Source organism: Pristis pectinata, chromosome 12 (genome assembly GCF_009764475.1).
Source record: "Pristis pectinata isolate sPriPec2 chromosome 12, sPriPec2.1.pri, whole genome shotgun sequence".
NCBI lineage: Eukaryota > Metazoa > Chordata > Chondrichthyes > Rhinopristiformes > Pristidae > Pristis > Pristis pectinata.
Window position 1 is genome coordinate 2,547,932 of NC_067416.1, and position 23,702 is coordinate 2,571,633.

Genomic DNA, 23,702 nt, shown 5'->3' on the forward strand with positions numbered 1-23,702 from the left:
CATACAGCTGTAACACGACTTCTTGACCCTTATACTCAATGCCCCAACTAATGAAAGCAAGCATGCCTTATGCCTTCTTTACCACCCTATCTACTTGTGTTGCCACTTTCAGAAAGGTATGGACTTGGACCCCAAGATCCTTCTGTGCATCAGTGCTGTTCAGGGTCCTGCCATTAACTGTGTTCTTTCCCTCTACATTGAATCTCCCAAAGTGTAACACCTCACATTTGGCTGGATTAAACTCCATCTGCCATTTCTCTTATCTGTAACTTTGATCGATATCCTGCTGTATCCTTTTACGATCTTCTTCACTCTCTACAACACCAATGTTTGTGTTGTCTGTAAACTTATTAACTAACCCACCTACATCAACAGAGGCCTCAGTCCCTGCGGAACACCACTGGGCACAAACATCCAGCCACAGTAACACCCTTGCACCACTACCTCTGTCTTCTGTGGACGAGCCAATTCCGAATCCATATCCAAATCCAAAGAAGAACAGGAACAGCTTCCCTCTTTTTCCTTTCTCTAAACCCACTGTGACCTTGTCTGCCTCTATCAACCCTCCCCTCAATCTTCTTTGCCTCTTTAGGGGAACCGGGTAAATCCTGGGATAGGCAGCCTCTCTGGAGCTCACTCCAGCTGGTCATTGAGCTGCTGCTGGTAAACAGACTGCCTTTAGGACCCAGTGAAACAATCAGCCAACAAGCTTCACTGAGGATGTAGATTATCTGAGCTGACCCATTTTATATTTAAATCAGTCTTGAATCACCAATGTTCCTGTGCAGTAGATAAACAGACTAAAGTTTTGCATTTTGTTAAGCACTCTGTTCCACTCTCCTGCTCTCAGATGCAGCCTACATTTTGATAATTTTACCATGACTTCATCGTGAATTTAATCTTTTAGTGACATCACAGCATCAGCTGTTGTCAGCAACCACGCTCGTCTCCAGGGCAACCCATCCGCTAGATTTTAAACAGTCAGATTTCAATCTTGTAAATAAGATTGCACTGCCCAAGCTTTAGGACTGACAGCATTACAAGTATTTCCACTGCGGTTTAAGTGCACATCAGGCGCTCTGGGTCTGACCTTCCTCTCACTGAGGCAGCTGACCTCAGCTCAGGAGCAGACGCAGAAAAAACAGACTGGGTCTCGGAAGGAGGGAATGGACCAGGGATTGTGCTCCTGCTCATGAGCTAGTCACACGCTGGACCGGTCCAAGATCTGGACAAACCAGGCCAGGATTTGGCAGAGTCACAGACATTCTGCGGTCAAGTCAACTGCCAACATCACACACACAAAAACCCAAGCAGGAAGACAGGTTCTCAGAGGCAGCTCGAGCTGTGGGAGAGTTCAGGGTGCGAGGACACACAGACCGATGCTGTGCAGGAGAAGGCCATTCAGTCCATCAAGGGTGTTCCTGCTGTTCCACATTCTGCAGTTATCCAGATTATCTTATTTCTCTTTCTCAGCTCTGATGAGAGGTCCCTCACCTGAAGCGTCAACGGTTTCACTCCCCACAGCTGCTGCCAGGGTTTAGACGCACATCTCCAATCACCCCCTCGAGAAGGTGGGGGTGAGCTGCCCTCTCAAGCTGCTGCAGTCCCTCTAGTGAAGGTCTGTGGTCCCACAGAGCTGTTGGGAAGGGAGTTGCAGGGTTTAGATCCAGTGACATATTTACAAGTCAGGACAGTGGGCGAGTTGGAGGGCAACCTGGTGGTGGTGGTGCCCACTGAAGCACACTGCCCTTGTCCAGCTGGATGGTGCAGGCTGTGGGACCAGGCCTGGTCCTGCACTGTTGGAGCAGCCTTGGTAACTGGTGAGTAACTGCAGTGCGTCTTGTAAACAGACAATGCACACCGCAGCCGCAGTGTGTGGGTGGTGGAGGAGGCTGGGGGTGGGGGTGGGAAAAAGCAGGGAAGGGGGAGGAGGGTGGTGCTGATCAAGCAGGCTACATTGTCCTGGCTTCTTGAGAGTTTTTGGAACACAAGTAGAAAGGGTGATAAACTGTATACTTACCTTCAGCAGATGGGTAACTAAGTATAAAAGTTAAGAAGTCATCTTTCAGCAGTATATATAAAAACTTTAGTTAGGCAACATTTGGGGTACTGTGTGCAATTCTGGTCACCCCATTACAGGAAGGATGCAGAGGCTTTGGAGAGGACGCAGAAGAGGTTCACCAGGATGCTGCCTGGATTAGACAGTGTGAGCTATAAGGAGAGGTTGGACAAACTTGGGTTGTTTTCTCTGGAGCGGCAGAGGCTGAGGGGAGACCTGATAGAGGTTTATAAGCATAGATAAGGTAGACAGAGTCCTTTTTCCCAGGGTGGAAATGTCAAATACGAGAAGGCATCAGTTTAAGGTGAGAGGGGGAAAGTTTAAAAAGATGTGTGGAGCAAGGTTTTTTTTAAATATACATACACACACCCCAAGAGTGTTGGGTGCCTGGAAATCACTGCCAGGGAAGCTGACACAACATCAACACTTAAAGAGGCACATAGACATGAGCTGGTAGAGAATAGAAGGATGCAGAGCATGTGCAGTGCAGGCAGATGGGATTAGCATAACCTGTCAGCACAGACATGGGCTGAAGGGCCTGGTCCCACACGGCACCATTCAAGGAATAAGTCCTTTTGGATGAGGCAGCCAGTACAGCAGACATTTATTGTCCATCACTTACCCTTGAACCAAGTTGTGCCATTTCAGATGGCGAAAGGGCCAGAATGGATGTGAAGGGCCTGTTTCTGTGCTGTACAACTCTAGAAGGGCATTCAGGGTTAACCGCGTTGGGCAGTCTGGAGTCACACATGGCCCAGACTGGGCGAGGACAGAGGATTGCCTCCCCCAGCAGCGAACCCACTGGTTATTTCCCCGAAACCCCCAGTTTGTTGCAAACACTTGGGTCACACTTGTGGAGTCGGAATTAATCCAAGCAATGTGACAACTGATGAAGGAAATGATTCTTTTTATTGATGGTTTCAAACAAAATAAAAATGTTACACATTCAAGAAACAATAGACCTTTGTCTTTAAATAGCAAAATTCTAATGAGCTCTCTAACAAGTTCCACAGTCTTTGACAGATTTGAACTATAACAATTAAATAAAATCTTAAAAATAAAGATGCCAAAAAAGGACTTTTCTTTAACTGTGGAAACAAACAGAATCCAGCAAATCTTAAAAGCCGATAGTGGGGGTGTGAACACTTGAACCAGGAGATCCTGGGTCCCAACCACCTTTGATCCCAAGTTGTACAACACACTCTCAATTAAATTAAAACCAATTCTCGATCAGCCTTGGGCAGGAGTTGGGAATAAGCCATGAAATGCTTTACTGTAAGAAAAACCACCTCTTTTGACTGAGGTGCTCTCGTGAATAGCTGCAATTTATCTGCCCAGCAACTCCCAGCAGCATCGGTCACGGCTCACATCCTGTTCAAACTCTAGAAACCCATGGAAGTGTGCAAAAGGGAAAATCGGGGTTGGAATCAGTCCTCACTTACACAGGGGATCTTCGGGATTACCCCCCCCCCCCACTGAAGTGAATGGTCAGAGGGCGAGGGGGTTCAGAGGGCCAATACTAGCCTGCAGCTACTCAACACCAGGGACTGTCCCTGGCCAATGCACAGCCACATGTCTCCAGCAAGCTGCACATCTGCAACACCTTATCCATGGTGGTGGGGGAAGAGCTTTTGCTGATGATTCCTCTGATGGAAGCAAGAAGCTCTGCCCTCATTTTAACCATGCTGAAGGAAGGATTTCCTTTAAGCAAGTCATCGGAGACAGGTTCCATAAATAATAAAAGAACTGCAGCTGTGATTAGACAACCCTTTTCCAACCAAGAGGGAAAGGGGCTTCACCCTTGTCCTCCTGGACAAATCGGGACTGCCAGATGTGTGAACATTGTAATGGCCCAGGGGGTGCCAGTGGGGAGGGAACACCCTGTGCTGTAACAGAAGCAGGAGGGAGGCCATCCGCTGGAGGGGGCAGAACCTTTGTCACGGCTCATTTCTGGGCCAGAACGTTACCTCAGGAGGGACTCATGGCAATAAACACTGCCCACACATTCTAGGTAACTCTCACAGTGTCCACCATCACCCACCTGTAGTTTCTCCTCCCCATATAATCTTGTCGTAGCATCCCTGGCTGTTGTGGGACGTCAACACTGGTGCATTGTGCTGAGACCTTCCCCTGACACCTCCTCCTCCTCCCCCTCCCCTGTTACAAGTCAGTATATTTAATGCATCAACAACATCTATTTGGTTCCGTCAGCTTTACCGAGAGAGTTCACTGCCTGGTCTCGCCATCAGCACAATGTGTTACAGCTGGGCTGAGGGAGCTGTGGGCTTGTTTCAGAGAAACCATGAATGGACCCACAGTGCATGTTACTGAGGGGAACAGCTAGTGTCTCTGTGCCTGCTCCAAGGTTGGGCAGGGAGGCTCCGAGGAGCAGGAACAAACAACTCAGTGCTCCTTCCCCATCCACGACACCGCTGACCAACCTCACCCTCTCCTGAAAGGGAGCAGCCAGGGAGGGAGTCACATTTATGGTGCTGCCACTCACCTAAAGACCAGCTCATGGGTAGATCTCTCATTCTCCCTCCCCTGCAGACAACGCATGGCTTCTGGAAGCAAAAGAAACCCTGCCGACACCTCCCGCCTTGCCAACGGGACGGACACCAGTTCTTTAATAAAAAAAAATGCCAAGGGCTAGAGACCGGAGCAGGTCGAAGGTCTCTGGCCTGGTAGGGTGCAATGGGTCTATTTTGTTTTAGCTCACCCACACATCTGCACTCTCGCACGGACAGAGTCCGGAGCACAGAGCTGGTTAATGACGTTGTGGGGCCGAGGAGAACAGTTGGTGGTGGAGCACAGATTCTAGAACAGGAAACAAATAAAACAGAACCAGAACTCCTCCGAGGATTCCAACCTTCATTTTGGGAGACTTCACTGTGTCTCACCTTAGCTCAAACCGAGCTCTGAAGCAAAAACTATCATCCAGTTATCCTTCACCAGTAATGATGTGTAATGCAAAAAGTTGGGGCTTGTTGGATGGACGTGGAGCTCTAGTGCAGAAGCAAGGGAGCAATCCTAACAAGGCAACGACCACCCAGAACCTCGCTTCACCCCGACCACTGCTTCTCATCTGCCAGACTGGAATGAAACAGCCTAGTTCTGCATGGATCTCACGATCCTACATTCAGTCAGCAACTGGCCCATCCTTCTGACCCAGTCAACTGGAAACAAGAATATATAGCACTTTAATTAGAATGTGGAGCCCAAGACACCAAAACCTTGCATTGCATTCTGGGCAGGCGACACCCCAGAACTTCTTCACAATGCGGAAAAGTTCAGCTGGAAGTGCACGGCAGAAGCTGGTGACCAATTGTTCCGTTCCCATCGGATCTCTGTCAGAAACACAGCTGGGGGAGGAAGGGCTGGGAACAGGGTCTGCTCCGGGAGTTTCATAATACCTGACAAAATGGGTCCCAGCTCCAGTGGTAACCCAGCTGTGGCCCAGGACAACCTCTGAGCCAGTGACACCCATTGGATAGTCTCAGCCACCAAATATGGCCCATTGGCTGGGCTGTGAGAGGGTGATGGGTGACCACGAGGTCACACACCGGGGAGGAGGGGCAATTAAAAATGTGTTTGGGGGTGGGTAGGAAGGGGAATGGGGAGATGATCTGGGAAGGATGAAGGAAAAAGGCAAGGCACTGCAATCCCATAGTTCAAGGGCACAACTTTAGAATGAATACAGCGAAAGGAGGGGAGACAAGGAAGGAGGCAAAACCCTGGGCAACAGAAACCAACTTCTCCAAAGATCAGACCTCACCTTGAGAAAGGGTCACTTCTACACTTTAAAAATTAGCAGCCACAAAAACCCACTGAGCCCAGCTGTAAGTAACCATGGCAAGAAATGATGTTTTATATATAGAATATACACACTACAATTTCAAATTTCTGATGAAAATTCAGACCAGACTTATCCAGACAACTAAAGTGTACTCTTAACAATAGATTTACTGCACATTCAAAGTAGTTTACAGTACTCATTAGCCAGAGACAAGAAAGAAGACCTCTGAATATACATATGACACTTGCATAACAAGCATAGAACAGTGTAGCAGCTTTCAATAATAAATGGCCAACTTCTCCGGGATTGCAATGGTTCCTGTTACCATTTACCAGCAGGGCTGTAGACTGGAGATTAGAGCTTCTCAAGTTGTCTAATGATAAGAAAATAAGTCTTTACCACTGCCACCCTCTCACCACCCCTCTACCTTTGGCAGCCCGACTGCTCTCAATGCCACATCCAAAGCAAGTGTTGACAAAGCACCCAGCTCCCCCTCATGCCCCTCTCCTCCTACCCAACACCAGCAAATCAGCATTGTCTGTGGGGTACCCATGCTTGGCATAGTTATGTTGGCACATTAACACTGTCAAACACACACCAGGCCTCCAAGATTACAGCTCGTAACTAAAAGAGATACCAAGGGGAAGAAACCTCAAAATCCAGCAAGCTTGCAATTCTCATGACCATGGTATGGGACTTCCAGAAATTCACATCCACCAATGCCATGCAGGGTGGGTCTACCCCCTCTGATCTATGCTTAAAAACAAGGTGCTTATTCTCGAGGAATCTCGTCAAGCTCGATAGCCATCAGGTTGTTAAATTCAGACTGCATTCTCCAGGGGACTTTGCTGGGCACGGAGGGCTTGAACAGAATGTCAGCGGGCACTTCCTGCCTGACAGTCACCAGCTGGGAACTGTCCTTCACACAGCTCAGGGGCTTGGCCAGAAATTGGGGCAATGTTTTAGAATTTCTCTCTGGCTGCTCATTCAGGGCAAGGTCAAGGGCTTGGGTCTTACACTGGAGAGCTGTTTGCATTAGCACTCAACATTAGCCGAGATGGAGACCAGAGGCCGCCTTGGCCAAAAATTATACTCTGCTCCAACCAAATCGAACACACCAGTCATTATCCCAGAGAGCTGAGAAACAGTGAGATGGCAATGGCTCCTGGTCTTTGAAGGCCAATGCATTCTGCAACAGATTTGACATTGGAACATGGAGACACCTCCCTTGCTCTCACTGCAGGACATGTGTGAGTGCACCATGATCAACACGTTCCCATAACTACACACATCGATTTGGAGGCCATGAATGAGTCTAGTCAGGTGGACAAATCCCATCGACCCAGGGATGGGGATGCAGTGTCAACACTTTGGGTCCCATTGGTAATGAAAATGTTAAACGTTACAACTCAGGAGAAACCCACTGGTGGCTTGGGAGGTCAAAGCAGTTCACGTTCCAGACCAAGACCCCTGACCCTCACCCACAACTCCAGCTCTCCTGATAAGAGAACAGGGAGGCTTTGCAAAGTCCAGGAAAGTTGGCCATTGACACTTAATGAAATCATACACACCAGTGCTGAGTTAATAACAGAAAGAGCCAGCTTTAGAACCATGACTTCAAGTATTACATTCTGTTCACAGCCTACAGCTCCCCTTCACTCAAAAGGCATACCTTGTGTTTTCAAATATAAATTTATATATTAGAATATATCAAAGCCATGAACTGTAGACATTGACTATCTTTAGGCTCTGCATGAACTACAATAACTTGCTTATTAAAGTGCTCAGAGTCAGCAATACAAGTTCTACAACTTTACAATACTAGGTGCTAAATACATTCTTTTCCATTAAGAGAATTCTTCTGATTATCTGAGTGCTTTGGCCCCAATAGATTATAAAACATATTAGCCTGGTTATAACCCAGACCAGTCCTTCCCCAACATAGGGAGCACCGAACATCTCGACCACAGGACTGTACAGGCGGGGCTTTAAGGCTGTTGAGAGCCATTCGGCCCATCAGCACTGTGTTAGAGCCTGCTGTCCAATGGGACACTGGAAGGAACGGCACAGTGTGGCCAAGCCAGCTTCAGTCCAGGTTCATGCGGTCAAGGCCCATCTCCACCCCCCCTCCCACCCTCCACCAAAAAACAAGAGGCAGCATTGTAGTTGTACGCAGTGAAAAGATAACAGGCAGAGCAACAGGTGCAGCCTCCAGGGCTTGTGAAACAAGCACGCTTCAGTCAGAGCCAGGCACAATGCGAGGTCAGTCACCGTGCTGCTCACGTGCAACTGTGCCTTCAAATTATTCCCTACTCAAAAAAAACTATTCCATCAGTAACTCTAGTAATGCCTTTACCACAATAGTTCTTGATAAGTGAACAATGCAAATCTGATAATAATTCAACACACTTTGAAGGGGAATAGACTGGCTGGTTTGAGTGGCGTTATCCAACAAGCAGCCCTGATTGACCAGGACAATGAGTCTGAACAATCCCTGCAGAAACAACGGAGCGTGCTTCATCTTGATGCAGCCCCACGAACCCTACACGGCTGCCTCCCTTACCAGGACGGCCGGGTGGCGCATGGTGTAGAACCACTGCCTCACAGCTCCAGAGACCCGGGTTCAATCCTGACCTCGGGGCGCTGTGTGTGTGTGTGGAGTTTGCACATTCTCCCCGTGACCACGTGGGTTTCCCCCGAGTTAACTCCCACGTCCCAAAGACATGGAATAACCTTTTACTGCAAGTTGCTCCAAGTGGAGAGACACTAATGCAAGACAGAGAAAGTGCTACCGGGAAAAAATAACTGGGGGGAATGGGACAGATGAGAATGCTCCGTGGGCCAAATGGCCTCCTGTGTCACAAGAGGTGGATATATTGCACCAATGAGAACCCTAGGTCTCTGAACAGATGCTCACTCAAGCCTCCTGGGAATGGTCCTCGGGGTGACCAGGGAGTTGGGGGTACAAATGAGGGGGGCTGTTGGGCAAGGGTCAGAGCATGAACTGGATTTGAAAGGTCTCCACAGAGCCCCACTTCTGGGGTCACACAGAAAACAACTCAAAGTGGCACAGGATTGAGAATCGCCCAAACTAGACTATATTTGAAAAGTGCCACACTAGCTTATTTAAAACAAAAAAAGGGACCAGTTCCATTTCAAAAGAAAACCAGACTTTACTGTGAAATGGGGGTGAGTGCTCTCGCTGGCGAGGGACCCAGAGGATACTCCCCCTTCAGAGCAGTTTGTGCCGTGCACTGGAACCAAACATCAAAGGGTCTGCTTCCTTCATTCCCATCACTGGCTCTGAGGGAAACACCAGCCCCACTCAGTGACCAACTAGTAAAGGGCAGTCACAATGGACACGACACGTCCCATTTAGATCAATGCTACACATCTCTGATCGCTGACTCTCCCTCTCCTGGCAGAAAATGAAGGAAGAGCTTGGACAAAGGCTTTCCTCACTTCCAAAGTTTGGGCCATGTGGTTTCAGGGAAAGGGTTCTACTAACGAGGAGATGGGATTCCTGAATGTCACTGGTAGCCTGGAAACTAAAGATCTGCTTAACTGAACCTCTAAGTCAGACAACTAAAGAGCAAAGTCCTGCAGGACATCTGAAACAAATCAGAAAACACTGGACATACTCAACGGGTCAGGCAGCATCTGTGGAGAGAGAAGAGTCAATGTTTCAGGTCAGTGACCCTTCAGAACCAATCTCACGGACCAGTCTTCCACATTAACTGTCCCTCTGCACCAATGCTGCCCGGATATTTCAAGCATTTTCTGTCCCATTTCATAAACTCCACCGGATGGCTCCTTGTCATCTTCCTTCAATCTGATCCTTCCGAGATCTTCAGGAAGGTTTCAGCAGCCGCTCACTGAAGCCTCCCAATGTCACACATCTTTATTCCCAGGATATCGATTGAAGAGAGTGGGAGGGGATAGGTTTTCTCCATCAGAGGGTGAAGCAGGAACCAGGAAGGTCACTCAGTGTGTTGTATACGGTCCATGCAGCCAGGGGGAGGGAGCGACCACAGATGAGGGACAAGTGTGGGAGAGAACAGCCTGTTTCCCTGTGCATGTCAGTAGGGGAGGAGTAGACTGCACCTGTCCACCGCATTCAATATAGGTGTCCTTTTGCAAATAAGCTAGAGGTTCTAAAAGCAGCTGGTGGAGAGCGATAATTTTTTTTTACACTGGATCCATCCTCAGTTGCTTCCTGTAGGGTAAGTGGGGAGTATTGATGGGGGACACCACCCGACGATTCACCTCCCCTGACGAGTAGCCAATGGGAAAGCACGAGCAGCAATGATTCGGACCCATCAAATGGCAGCACGCGACAGCCTGTCATCTCCTTCAGAAACAGAGGTCGAGATCCTCGCAGGAGGGGAGATCCTTCCCCTTATTCACGTCACCTCCGACGTGTCTGAGGTTTCCAATCACACTCAACAAGGAGTCCAAAGTCACCGACATGCTGTCTCCCAGTGAAGGGTTCGAGAGTGGGAAGAAACAGAGTGAAGCTCAGACATTATGTCACCTCCGCGTGGAAGGCACCGCAGGTCACCGCTCCATCTCCTCGGGTGGAGGCACAACGGCCAAGGCCGGAGTGAAACTCCCCACACCTTCCGTGGGCTGTTACTCGCGGTAAACCAAGTCCCACTCTGCAGCCAGGATCACAATGGACACCTGTCCCCGTCCCAAGTGGGTAAGAACTACACGCCTCCCTCTTCAGCATCAGGCTGAACACCCCCACCAAGTGATTCACTGACGCATCACCCCCGAGCTTCGAGCAATCTAGGAGGTAGCCACTGTGTGCAGGTTTTCAACATTAATCTCTAACCTTCCCTATCCCATTTCCATTGGTGGTTCCCCAGATCCAACACTGTCCCCCATCCCAGTTAGATGCCTTTCTCAGACCTCAGGGAGGAGACCCCATCAGCACCCGAGGTCGTTCTCAGTCTTCCCCATACACAGAGGCTGGGCAATGCATCGGGAACAGCAACCTTTCCTGTGCCATTCCCCCGACCCCTCAAACACAAAGCTCACCACTGCCTGAAGGGGTAGAACCACTCTCCTCGCTTCCCTCAACCGAGTCATGGGATCAGGAACCTGGCACCACGAAGAGAAGCCAGGACCTTCTCCAACTACTGTTGACCGAGGTCTTGGAAAACAGGGACAAAAAATGCAAACAATCCACGGCATTTCGGACAAGTGGTTCTCGGTTACTCTCAATCCCTTGGTCAGTTTTCTAGGTTCTCAGGTAAAACACACTGCAGCTGGATAGAACAACCTTGAACAATACACACCTGGCTCACACCTCCCTGCCTTGGAACACCACAGCCCATCTCCCACTTCTACAGCCATCAATTGTCAGTTGCTAAACATCACTCAGTCTCACCCTACCCCACCCACACACAAAAAAAACAGTCAGTCACCTAACACCTGTAACAGTGATTTCTTTTTCTATAAAATTAAAGTGCTCATGTATAAAATAGTAAAGAGAGACCACAGTGAATGTTGCAGCATTTCCCAGTTCACAGTATCACTGAATAAATCCCGACCATCGGAATCTACAGACCAGCTTCCCTCCGCAGGAGGTCTCCGGGATTGGACAGAGTGAACACGTCTCACTGTCACAACCCACACCCTCCCTTTTCGAAATCCTGCTCCAGAAATGCTTTGCTCCTGTCATTCAAAGATGGTATTTTGGAGGGATTTCATTTAAAAAAAACATACCAAAAAAAGCAATAGCAAATAAATTAGAACAACTGGGAAACGAGTCCAGAGGAAGTTGACACATTTGGAGGGTTTACCACTGGAGCTGGAATATTTCAAAAGCAAATGCACCCAGGAGAACTTTCCTCATTGTATGTCAGAGCGACCACTGTGCAGAAGGATTCCTCACCACCTTTTGCCAAGACAATCCACTCAAACAGCTGGCTGTGTTGTCCGTACCAAACCACCAGCTCTCAGTTCTGCTGCTTACTCGTGTGGATGTCATGCCTACCCCACAACCATCCCGGGTTCTCTGGCTAGCTCCTTGCCAAGTCCTCCTGGAGGGGTTAAAAGAGAGGAGTGTTGGGGGGGGGGGGGGGGGGGGGGAAGAGAAGCAGGGTTATCCGGAGGGGAATGCCAATCCACTCAAACATCCCCACCCCTCCTACTGAAAAAAGAAAATGACAGGCAGCAAGTAGATGGACACTGGGGGTGAGGTAGCTCCTCTTCGCTGACAACCAAATCTCTGCCCTGCTGCTGTTCAACTAGATCCTGTTGTCGAAGCACAGGTTCGGGACGGAGTGCGGCACTTGTCAGCTCAGGCTGCTGGCTGCTTCTCCCGCCGACGCCTTCTCCAGGACCTCGCTCACGAACTCAGACATTTGCCCTGCCACTGATCGCCCTGCAAGGCAAAACAACCGGCTCAGGAACGCCTGGAGCAGCTGCCACCACCCCGCGCACACGGGTCACCACTGGACAGGGGGGGAGTGGGGTGGGATTGGGCCATTTGGCCCTCGAGCCTGATTCACCATTCGGTTAGAACATGCCGCTGCCTCACAGCCCCAGAGACCCGGGTTTGATCCCGACCTCCGGTGGGGGAGTTTGCACGGTCTCCCTGTGACCCCAGGTGATTCTGCTTCCTCCCACATCCCAAAGACACGGGGCTAATGATTCCAAATCCTAACAACAATAACTTCTCCTCACATCACCTTTTCTTTCGTCAGTCACCTCAAATCTGCTCTCTGGTTTTCATTGAGCACCAGATCCCATAACATTTCAGAGGCATTTGGACAGGCGGGGAATGTTGGGACAGGATCATGTGTAGTCAGATGGGGTTAGATGGACTGGCATCATGGTCGGCACAGAAATGGTGGGCTGAAGGGCCTGTTCCTGTGCTGTATTGTTCTATAATCCTCTCTCCACAGATGCTGCCTGACCTGCTGAGTGTTTCTGCTATCTGCAGCTTTTTGCATTTGGTTTTTACAGTCAATTCCAAATGCCCCCAGCTACGGTTTCCTCACGGTGCAGAGCTCAGCTCTGCTCTTACCGACGGAGCCTTGCAGCAGCTTCTGCAGCTTTTCCATCATGCTCTCTTCCTCTGTCCCACCGCTGCTCTCCGCCCGCTGCATAATCTGTCGCTTGATCGCCACAATGACCTGGAGCAAGTTATCTGTGAGTGAGAAAACAAGAAAAATAATTACTGGCAAATGTTATTTGCAATTATTTGCCTCTTTATATACAGCAAGATTCCCCAAAGAAGACCAGGAGAGAAGGGATAAATCCTTCTTATTGGGGGCTGTGCTAGATATCAGGAAAATTCTGCTCTGAAATGTGCACCACGGACCCAAACAGGGAGCCTTTGATTGACAGCATCCTCCATACGGGAGGGACAGGTACTCCAGTTCTGACACTGGATGCAAGGAGGATGTGGAAGCGTTGGAAAAGGTGCAGAGGAGATTTACCAGGATGCTGCCTGGTTTAGAGAATATGCATTATGAGGAGAGACTAAGGGAGCTAGGGCTTTACTCTTTGGTGAGGAGGAGGATGAGGGGAGACATGATAGAGGTGTACAAAATACTAAGAGGAATAAATAGAGTGGACAGCCAGCGCCTCTTTCCCAGGGCACCCATGCTCAGTACAAGAGGGTATGGCTTTAAGGTAATGGGGAGGGAAGTTCAAGGGAGATGTCAGAGGGAGGTTTTTTACCCAGAGAGTGGTTGGGGCATGGAATGCGCTGCCTGGGGTGGTGGTGGAGGCAGGTACGTTGGTCAAGTTCAAGAGATTGCTAGATAAGCATATGGAGGAATTTAAAATAGAGGGATATGTGGGAGGAAGGGGTTAGATAGTCTTAGGTGGGGTTTGAAGGTTGGCACAACATTGTGGGCTGAAGGGCCTGTACTGTGCTGTACTGTTCTATGGTTTATCATCCCTCAGCTCGGTCAAGGTCACAATTAACCAACTGGAGCCGACACTTTCTCCGAGAGCGGTGTTGGAGTTTAGTATTTAATCCGATCTTCTACAAAACTGGCCACCACAACATTTATTACCCCCATCCAGTTGCCCTCGGACTGAGGGGGGAGTTAAGAGTTGACACATCGGTGGGTCTGGAGTCACACAGGGGTCAGGCAGCACAAGGACAGTGGATTTCCTCTCCTGAAGGACCATTGAACCAGATGGAGTTTCAAAACATTCCAGTGGTTTGGGGATTGTTGCTGCTGCAAGTGGCTTTAATGCAAAAGTCATACAGCTCAGAAACGGGCCCTTCAGCCCAACAGGTAAGGATTTATTTAAAACCCCAGCTCCCATGGTGAGATCAAACTCGTTATTCTGGTTCAGTGGTCCAGATCCCTGGTGCTGGCTCGGTACCTTACCCCTACACACCCAGAATGAAAGACAGTGACAGGCAGGATGAGACAGCTTTTCCCTGCCAAAGATCTTGGAGCAACTGGCTCTTGTACCGGCCCACGGGGACAGCTGACCTCTGCTGGGACCCAGCACAGTAGGGAAGTGGGGGGGGGGGGGTCATTGGCCAGTTGCATCAGATGTTGTTGGACGTTGGGAGTTTCTGCTGTCTCCTCCTGGAAGCCCCCAAGTGCAAGTGAAAACTCCTAAAGCATTTGGTTTTTATATATTAAAAAGAACGTTTGTTGGGGTTTTACAAAGGGGTCACAATGCCTCCCATCTCTGCATCAAATGTGGTGAAAAATTCAGCTTGGGAGCTGTTCATTTATATAGCACCTTTCATAGGCTCAACACAAAGAAATAAATTAGACCAAACAACTTGTTTTAGTGATGTTGGATTGGGTAAATATTTCCATGGGAGATTGGGAGAACTCTTCCTCTACTCAGGACCTTGAGATGGGAATTTTAACAACCAACCTAGAGAACAAACTGTCTTTTTTGGAAACAGTCTCTCTGTCTGCAGCACTCATTCTGTGACGCAGCGAGTGAGATCCCGGAGCTGTCTGTGCAAACACCAGCAGTGGGACTTGAACTCACAACCCTCCTTCTCAGAGGCAGAGTGCTACCCACTAAACCACCTTCAGACCCAACTCAGACCCCTCTTCCCGGGTGAGACAGGTATGTCCAGCACAGTTAGCACCACAGACCATTTCTTTCCTTCTGCGGAGATGGGATTGTCCAACCTCAGAATGTAATAGGGAGAGGTTGGGCAGGCTGGGACTTTATTCCTTGGAACGTAGGAGACTGAGGGGTTACCTCAGGGAGGTGTATAAAATCATGAGGGGCATCAATAGGGTAAATGTGCTCAGTCTTCCTTCAGAGAAAGGGAACAAAAAAAAACTAAAGGTGAGAGGGGAGAGATTCAAAAGGGACCCAAGGGGCAACTCTTTTGCTCTTTTGGGGCAGGTATGACCTGTTCAAAGAGGACGGATTGCACTTGAGTCCCGGGGGATCAATACCCTGGCAGGGAGGTTTGCTAAAGCTACTGTGGGGAGTTTATTGTTGGGGGGTGGGATCCGAACTGGAGAGACTGGGGGAAGAGGTGTTTGGCTCTCAAATAGAGAAAGCTAGTAGTAGGTATGATAGGCGGGTGATAGAGAAGGGACGTGCTCAGACAGGTTTGAGATGTGTCTATTTTAACACAAGGAGTGTTGTGAACAAGGCCGATGAGCTTAGAGCTTGGATCAATACTTGGAGCTATGATGTGGTGGCCATTACGGAGACTTAGATGGCTCAGGGACTGGAATGGTTGCTTCAAGTGCTGGGTTTTAGATGTTTCAGAAAGGACAGGGAGGGAGGCAAGAAAGGTGGGGGAGTGGCACTTAATCAGAGATAGTGTCACGGCTGCGGAAAAGGTGGACGTCGTGGAGGGACTGTCTACAGAGTCTGTGGGTGGAGGTTAGGAACAGGAAGGGGTCAATAACTTTACTGGGTGTTTTTTTTTAAATAGGCTGCCCAATAGTAACAGGGATATTGAGGAGCAGATAGGGAAGCAGATCCTAGAAAGGTGTGAGAATAACAGTTGTTGTGATGGGGGATTTTAATTTCCCAAACATCGATTGGCATCTCCAGACAGTGAGAGGTTTAGATGGGGTGGAGTTTGTTAAGTGTGTTCAGGAAGGATTCTTGACACAATATGTAGATAGGCCTACAAGAGGAGAGGCTGTGCTTGATGTGGTATTGGGAAGTGAACCTGGTCAGGTGTCAGATCTCTCAGTGGGTGAACATTTTGGTGATAGTGATCATAATTCTATCTCCTTTACGTTAGCACTGGAGAGAGATAGGAACAGACAGGCTAGAAAGGCGTTTACTTGGAGTAAAGGGAATTATGAGGCTCTCAGGCAGGAAATTGGAAGATTAAGTTGGGAACAAATGTTCTCAGGGAAAAGTACAGAAGAAGTGTGGCAAATATTCAGGGGATATTTGTGTGGCATTCTGGATAGGAGAGTCACGAGAGGATACAGGAACTGTGGTGTACAAAGGCTATAATAAATCTAGTCAAAAGGAAAAGTTTACGAAAGGTACAGAGAGCTAGATAATGTTAGAGATCTGGAAGAGTATAAGGCTAATAGGAAGGAGTTTAAGAAGGAGATTAGGAGAGCCATAAGGGGACATGAGAAGGCCTTGCCGGGCAGGATTAAGGAAAACCCCAAGGCGCACTACAAGTATGTGAAGAGTAAGAGGATGAGATGTGAAAGGATAGGGCCTATCAAGTGTAGCAGTGGGAAAGTGTGTATGGATCCGGAAGAAATAGCGGAGGTACTCAATGAATACTTTACGTCAGTATTCACCACGGAAAAAGATCTGGGGGATTGTAGTGGGAACTTGCAGCAGGCTGAAAAGCTTGAGCATGTGAATATTAGGAAAGAGGAGGTGCTGAAACTTTTGGAAAGCATCAAGTTGGATAAGTTGCCGGGACCGGATGAGATGTACCCCAGGCTGCTGTGGGAGGCGAGGGAAGAGATCGCAGAGCCTCTGATGATGATCTTTGCATTGTCGATGGAGATGAGAGAGGTTCCGGAAGTTGTTCCCTTATTCAAGGGAGGGAGTAGGGATAGACCAGTGAGTCTTACCTCAGTGGTTGGTAAGCTGATGGAGAAGATCCTGAGAGGCAGGATTTATGAACATTTGGAGAGGTATAATACGATTAGGAATAGTCAGCATGGCTTTGTCGAGGGCAGGTCCTGCCTTATGAGCCTGATTGAATTTTTTTGAGGATGTGACTAAACACATTGATGAAGGGAGAGCAGTAGATGTAGTGTATATGGATTTCAGTAAGGCGTTTGATAAGGTACCCCATGCAAGGCTTATTGAGAAAGTAAGGAGGTATGGGATCCAAAGGGACATTGCAGTGTGGATCCAGAACTGGCTGGCCCACAGAAGGCAAAGAGTGGTTGTTGAAGAGTCATATTCTGCATGGAGGTCGGTTACCAGTGGTGTACCTCAAGGATCTGTACTGGGACCCTTGCTCTGTGATTTTTATAAACGACCTGGATGAGGAAGTGGAGGGTTGGTTTAGTAAGTTTGCGGATGACACGAAGGTTGGGGGTGTTGTGGATAGTTTGGAGGACTGTCAGAGGTTACAGAGGGACATAGATAGGATGCAAAGTTGGGCTGAGAAGTGGCAGATGCAGTTCAACCCAGATAAGTGTGAAGTGGTTCATTTTGGTAGGTCAAATATGATGGCAGAATATTGTATTAATGGTAGGACTCTTGGCAGTGTGGACGATCAGAGGGATCTTGGGGTCCGAGTCCATAGGATGCTCAAAGCGGCTGCGCAGGTTGACTCTGTGGTTAAGGCGGCATACGGTGTATTGTCCTTCATCAATCAGGGAATTGAATTTAGGAGCCGAGAGGTATTGTTGCAGCTATATAGGTCCCTGGTCACACCCCACTTGGAGTACTGTGCTCAGTTCTGGTCACCTCACTACAGGAAGAATGTGGAAGCCATAGAAAGGGTGCAGAGGAGATTTACTAGGATGCTGCCTGGAATGCGGAGCATGCCTTATGAAAGCAGGTTGAGGGAACTCGGCTTTTTCTCCTCGGAGCGACGGAGGATGAGGGGGGACCTGATGGAGGTATACAAGATGACGAGAGGTATTGATCGGGTAGATAGTCAGAGGCTCTTCCCCAGGGCTGAAATGGTGGCCACAAGAGGACATAGGTTTAAGGTGCTGGGGAGTAGGTATAGAGGAGATGTCGGGGTAAGTTTTTTACTCAGAGAGTGGTGAGTGTGTGGAATGGGCTGCCGACAACGGTGGTGGAGGCGGATACGATAGGGTCTTTTAAGAGACTGTGGCTAGGTACATGGAGCTTAGAAAAATAGAGGGCTATGGGTAAGCCTAGTAGTTTCTAAGGTAGGGACATGTTTGGCACAGCTTTGTGGGCTGAAGGGCCTGAATTGTGCTGTAGGTTTTCTATGTTTCTAACTTCTTCGCACAGAGGGTGGTGGGTATATGGAACGAGCTACCAGAGGAAGTGGTTGAGGCAGGTACAATAACAACATTTAAAAGACACTTGGACAGGTCCATGGATGGGAAAGGTTTAGAGGGATATGGGCCAAATGCAGGCAAATGGGACTAGCTTAAATGGGCATCTTGGTCAGCATGGATGAGTTGGGCCGAAGGGCCTGTTTCCATGCTGTACAACTGCATGACACTACGACTCTAGACCAGGATTAACCTTGGGCTAAAAGACTGTGGAGAGCTGCCTGCCGCAGAGGGTTGGAAACTAGACTGAAGCCAAGATAGGTCAGCTGTGATCTTACTGAATGGCGCAGCAGGCTTGAGGCGCTGACTGGCCAACTCCGGCTTCCATTGCTTGCGCGCTCATAACTGGTGCCTGGGCTTAAGTGGTGACCCCTTCACACGGTGCGCAGTGGGTGAGGACGGAGCGGCCCGATCGCCCTCCCTGCCCTCTGGCCAGTGGCCCCTGGGAAAGACACTCACCGTGCTCGGTGTTCAGGCCCCACAGTTTGATTTTGTTTGCCTCGTGCTGTGCTTTCTTCTTTAACCTGCAGGCCCTAAACGTTTGAAGAGAAAGCAGAGGGTGAACAGTGGAGAGAACCCAGCGAAGTGCCACCTACACATCCTCACCTCTCTGTGAGCTGCTACAGAGGCAGGCAATTAGTAAATGTACCCAACACAACTCTGCAGTGGTTAGGAGTGCAACCTCTAGTGTAACTGAATGTTATTTTAAAAATCGTAGTTTTTGTATATTCACACATAGTGCTGTACAAGTCACAAATTTAAATCTATACTGGTGTATCAATTATTCAATATACCACCTGAAAGATGTGGTGGATTGTGACATTGTGTGACATACACTGGAGTTAATTAATATACATGTATTACAGATTCTTCAGTAGATTTTGTACTTAAAATAGATCCTATGATTTAATATCTGCACGAGATATTACATCAGGTTTAATTGGACAGGTAGATGGATAGGAACAGTTGAGAGGGACATGGGTCAAACACAGGCAAATGGGGCTGGTTTAGATGGGCATCTTGGTAAGCACAGATGAGTGGGGCCGAAGGGCCTGTGTCGGTGCTGTATGACTCTAGGAAAAGGTCAGAAAATGGGGGGGGGGGGGGGGGGGGGGAGTCTCTCCGGCATCATCAACAGATGATGCCAGGTCAATGCACCTGACACATTAACCCCATTTCCCTCTGCACAGATGCTGCCCGATCCACAGGGCATCTCTGGCAGTCCCTGCTTTTATTTCAGATTTGCAGCATCTGCAGGATTTTGACTCTGTCCTGTCAGAGGCGGTGATGTTACAAACAGCGTTGACGTACCAGAGGGGGCTCCGTAGTCCTTCACAGCCATGCTGGAAGGGGAGGAATGTTTGGTTTCAGAATGCAGTAGGTGACTGGTGGGGGGGGGCGGGGCACAAATCCTCACACAGATGGGCATGGGAGTGGGCATCGAGTACAGGGATCATCTGCACCACCTGCTGTGGCCATGTCTGCATTTGGAGCAACTTTAGGCTTCCACTCTCCAGCTTTGAGAGTTCCTCCAGGTAACTGGGTTGGAAGCCATCTCCCTCACATAGCATGGTCAAACCTCGCAAAGATGGGTTGGTGCCTAAACCAAATCAGGAATTCCCCAGATCCCTCCCAGACTCTGCTCCAGTGAGCTGGGCAGAACTGACTGCTCCATGTAGAGTTTTCATCCACGTTAACAAGAAGGTGGGGTCATCAGACATCACCCAGTGTCAGGAGTTGTTGGCCCTTGGTTGGGGCCAGCCAGCACCAGGAACCCTTGCGGGATTAAAATTGGTTCTGACCATTCAACATGATCAGAAATCACGTAGTCCCCAGCAACACTGCTCCAGATCTCGGCTGCTGGTTTGTCTCCCAATGAGCCCAGGAGAGCTGTTGTGTGGATTCCACTCAGTTTTCCCCCGAATGGAGCTGGACGGTGTCTGCATGAGGTTCCTATTCATCAATTCACCCCTCACCACCCCACACATCTGTGCTCCATTAACTGGGCCAAATGCAATACCCAGTCCCTCTCCGGGAAGCTTCCTGGTCAGAAGCCGTGATCAGATCCAGAGCACTGTCTTCTCAAGGTCAGTTGGATCAGATGTCAATGTGACCTTGAGAACAGCTCGGGGGCTAGAATGGGGGTGATATGGGGGGGCGGGTGGAGGGGTGGAGAGGCATCAGCAGAGAAGAGGGAGTATTGGTGGGGCAAGATTCAGATTGGTGCCGGTGAAGTCAGTGACCAAACACAGTAACACTGAGAGCCAAACTGTCTGCCTTCTGGTATGTTTAGAAACAGTACAACTGTTCCCTTCCAAATGAACCCATTGATTCATGTATCTGAAATCAAAGACAGGTCTGCATTTATATACAGCTCCAAATCACTGACAGCACAACACAGAATTATTCACAGCCCAAGATCTTTCCAAGTGTATAACAGGACAGTCAAGTTATACACAGCAAGCTCCCATGAAAATTAGTAATAGCCAGATAATCTGTTAATCCAGGTTTACGCGGTTTAAATATTAGCCAGAGGGGGGTTGGGCTAACTCCCCTGTTGTTTGGGATAGTAGCTGCAGGTTTCTTCCATCAGAGAACAGAGCAGGATTTAATCAAGCGTGGTCACTGCTGGAATGTGGGAGACAGCGGTCGATGCAGGGCTCCCACACCAGCAGTGTGGAAATGAGCATAAGCAGATAATCTGTTCCGGCGATGTTGGTGAAAGACACCCATGGTAACACTCCTGCAATCCTTTGAAATAAAACCTTGGGCTCTTTAACACTACCCAAGGTGGCAGACAGGGCATTAGCTTGGCATCTCATCTAAACAACGGCACTTCTGACAGTGTAGCAACCCACAGAACTACCCTGATGTGTTGTTCACCTGGACTTTTTATGCTTAAGGACTCAGGAGTGGGACTTGAACTGCCCATCTCAGAGTCAGGACTACTTTCCACCGGGTCGAAGTTTGTATCTCAGGAGTGGGACTTGAACTGCCCATCTCAGAGTCAGGACTACTTTCCACCGGGTCGAAGTTTGTAATGCAGAGGGAGTTACGACAAGTGATATTGACAGTTTTGGGTCAGGGACAAGGGCAGGACTGGTGTCTGATACAGTTGATTGTACAGCCAACAGTATTTTAGTCATAAAAGTGCAGGAGGGGGAAACTACAGCAGCTTCTCCCAACCACAGCAGGGCAAGTCCACCAGAAACAAAGTGGAGGATACTTCCCAAAATTTTGTGCTTCAATTCAATCCCCATCACACATTGTGATGCAGTCAAGGGAATCACCAGTTCACATTCCGTCTGTTGACTCAGATCATCGTTGACAATATATGACAGACTATAAATCAGATTGCATTTGCTAGTTTCCACAGCTGCAGAGAGTTCATTCAGGAGGATGAGAATTAACAAAGTATTTACAGAAATAAAGCACGAGAAATTGGGGAACGTGAAGCACGCGCCCGAGAAACGAAAGTCTACCGACATCGCTCGCCTGGTTTGCCGGCTGGTGTTTATTTACCTAGAGGCCAGTTTATTTTTCTCCTTTCTGGACCGGGGTCTGGCGTTCATCGGCAGTTCACTCACTGGTCTTAGGTCATCAATTACCTTGTTCAGCTTCTTCAGTTCCTCTCCGATGTGGAGCAGCTTGCGTGGGTTCGGAGTTAAGTCGTCGACATCCGTGCGGCGGGACTTTTTCGCCAATCTCCGCCCTGGATCGCAAAAATGATAAAGAAAAGGCTACGTGGGAAAGTGGTCCCGAGGCGCGGAGTGCGGTCTCACCCCTGGCTGCAGAAGAGGAGCGGGAAAGCAAGCTGGGAGTAGTACACAAGGAGGGATGTAGGTTGTCAGCATGAGGGAGCAGAGATCTGACAAGTGGAGTATAATTGAGAAAATGAGAACTTAGCCATTTTGGCAGGAAATTTTTTTTTAAAAAAAGAAAGCATGCCATGTAAATGGTGAGAGATTGAGAGAGCTCTGAGGCTTCAGTCAGGGCACGGAGTACAGGAATTGGGATGTTATGCAGCAGTTGTACAAGACATTAGCTTGAGACTGCACCTGGAGTATTGAGTACAGTTCTGGTCACCACACGGTAGGAAGGATTTGGTTGTGTTGGAGAGGGTGCAGAGGAGAGTCACCATGACATCACCTGGATTGGAGGACTTTAGTTATGGAGAGAGATTGGAGAGGCTGGGCTTGTTTTCCCCTTGAGTGAAGGGTGACCTGGTAGAGGTATAAACGATTATGAGAGGCACAGATGGGGGGAGATAGTCAGAGCCTTTTTGCCATGTAGGAGAGTCAAAAATGAGAGGGCATAAAAAAAAATATACACAGAGAGTGGTTGATATCTGGAACTTGCTGCCAGAGGCAGCAGTGGAATTAGATACAGTCAAAAGAAAGAGGTATCTAGATCGACACTTGAACAGTCAAGGCAGAGGAGGGTACGGTCCTGGTGTGAGAGTCTCGCCGATGGGCAAAAGGTCAGCATGGATGTGATGGGATGAATGGCCATTTCTTTGCTGTTCAGCTCCATGACTCAAGGACACTTCAGATAACGGCAGCTTACAACTATTATAAAATCTGATCCCAAGTCACCCGTCCGGGTTCTTCTAGAAGAGTCAGAAAATTCTCTAATAAAATTAGGCTCAGTAGAATTGAACAATTTTTAAATACCACATCTGTATTTTCATAGGTAAAATATAATAAATTACATTATTAATGAACAAGTAGGGTTTCAAAACTTGAATTTTTTCTTTGCTTTTGTTTATTGAAAGCATTTAGGGGAAAAGTTTCATTAAATCCCAGAAGATGCTTTTCTGAGACTGAAGTCTCCAAAAGGGAAGGAATGATGTACGCTGGATTTCACGGTATATAACTGATGGAAGAAAATTGTTCAAAGTGCTTCACAGAAGCCAGAGAGGCCAGGATTCTGGAGCAAAGACCCAGACAGTCAAACCAAGGGGTAAGATGACCAGCACCACTGTACCATCTTGGTTTTACCTTGTCCGACCCCATTCTCCTTTTGGTAGACGTTACTGGGTAACGTTGAGGAGTCCCACTCCGAAGGCTGCAGGATACGCTCCTGCTTGCTGGGCGTGGCGTGGCTGTCGCTGTACTCCCAGAAGTAACGGCGCTTCAGTCTCCTAACGCCCGTTTCCGAGGCAACGTCAGCAGAAACCTCATGCTCGTTTCCTGGAAGAGATGAATGAACATGGAAAGGGTGGCTCACTCTTAAATGGAATAATTCACGGCAGAGCTTGTTCGGAGAGTCCTGCTTCTGTGACATGTCCACCTCTACATCCAACACTTCTTGACTGGGGGAGAGGGGAGCAGAAAAGTCAAACCAAGAACCAAACCATCATCTCTCTGGCAAACAGACCAGTTAGTCGGAGTCTCACACAACC

At 48.7% G+C, this 23,702-nt stretch overlaps 1 protein-coding gene across 3 annotated transcripts in view; it reads right to left on the minus strand.

Moving 5' to 3' along the window:
* Positions 1–2,982: 2,982 nt before the first annotated feature.
* Positions 2,983–23,702, minus strand: part of LOC127576693 (CREB3 regulatory factor-like) — a 73,131-nt gene continuing 52,411 nt past the window's right edge. For 2 of the 3 annotated variants that reach the window (XM_052027345.1, XM_052027346.1), the window contains 5 exons: positions 23,299–23,490; positions 21,821–22,010; positions 18,758–18,831; positions 12,895–13,017; positions 2,983–12,249 (listed from right to left, as the gene is read on the minus strand). In XM_052027345.1, coding sequence (XP_051883305.1) covers positions 12,161–12,249; positions 12,895–13,017; positions 18,758–18,831; positions 21,821–22,010; positions 23,299–23,490 — 668 coding nt within the window. In that variant the 3' untranslated portion in view covers positions 2,983–12,160. The remainder of the gene's footprint in view (positions 12,250–12,894; positions 13,018–18,757; positions 18,832–21,820; positions 22,011–23,298; positions 23,491–23,702) is intronic. The other variant, XR_007957274.1, reaches the window with a different exon arrangement.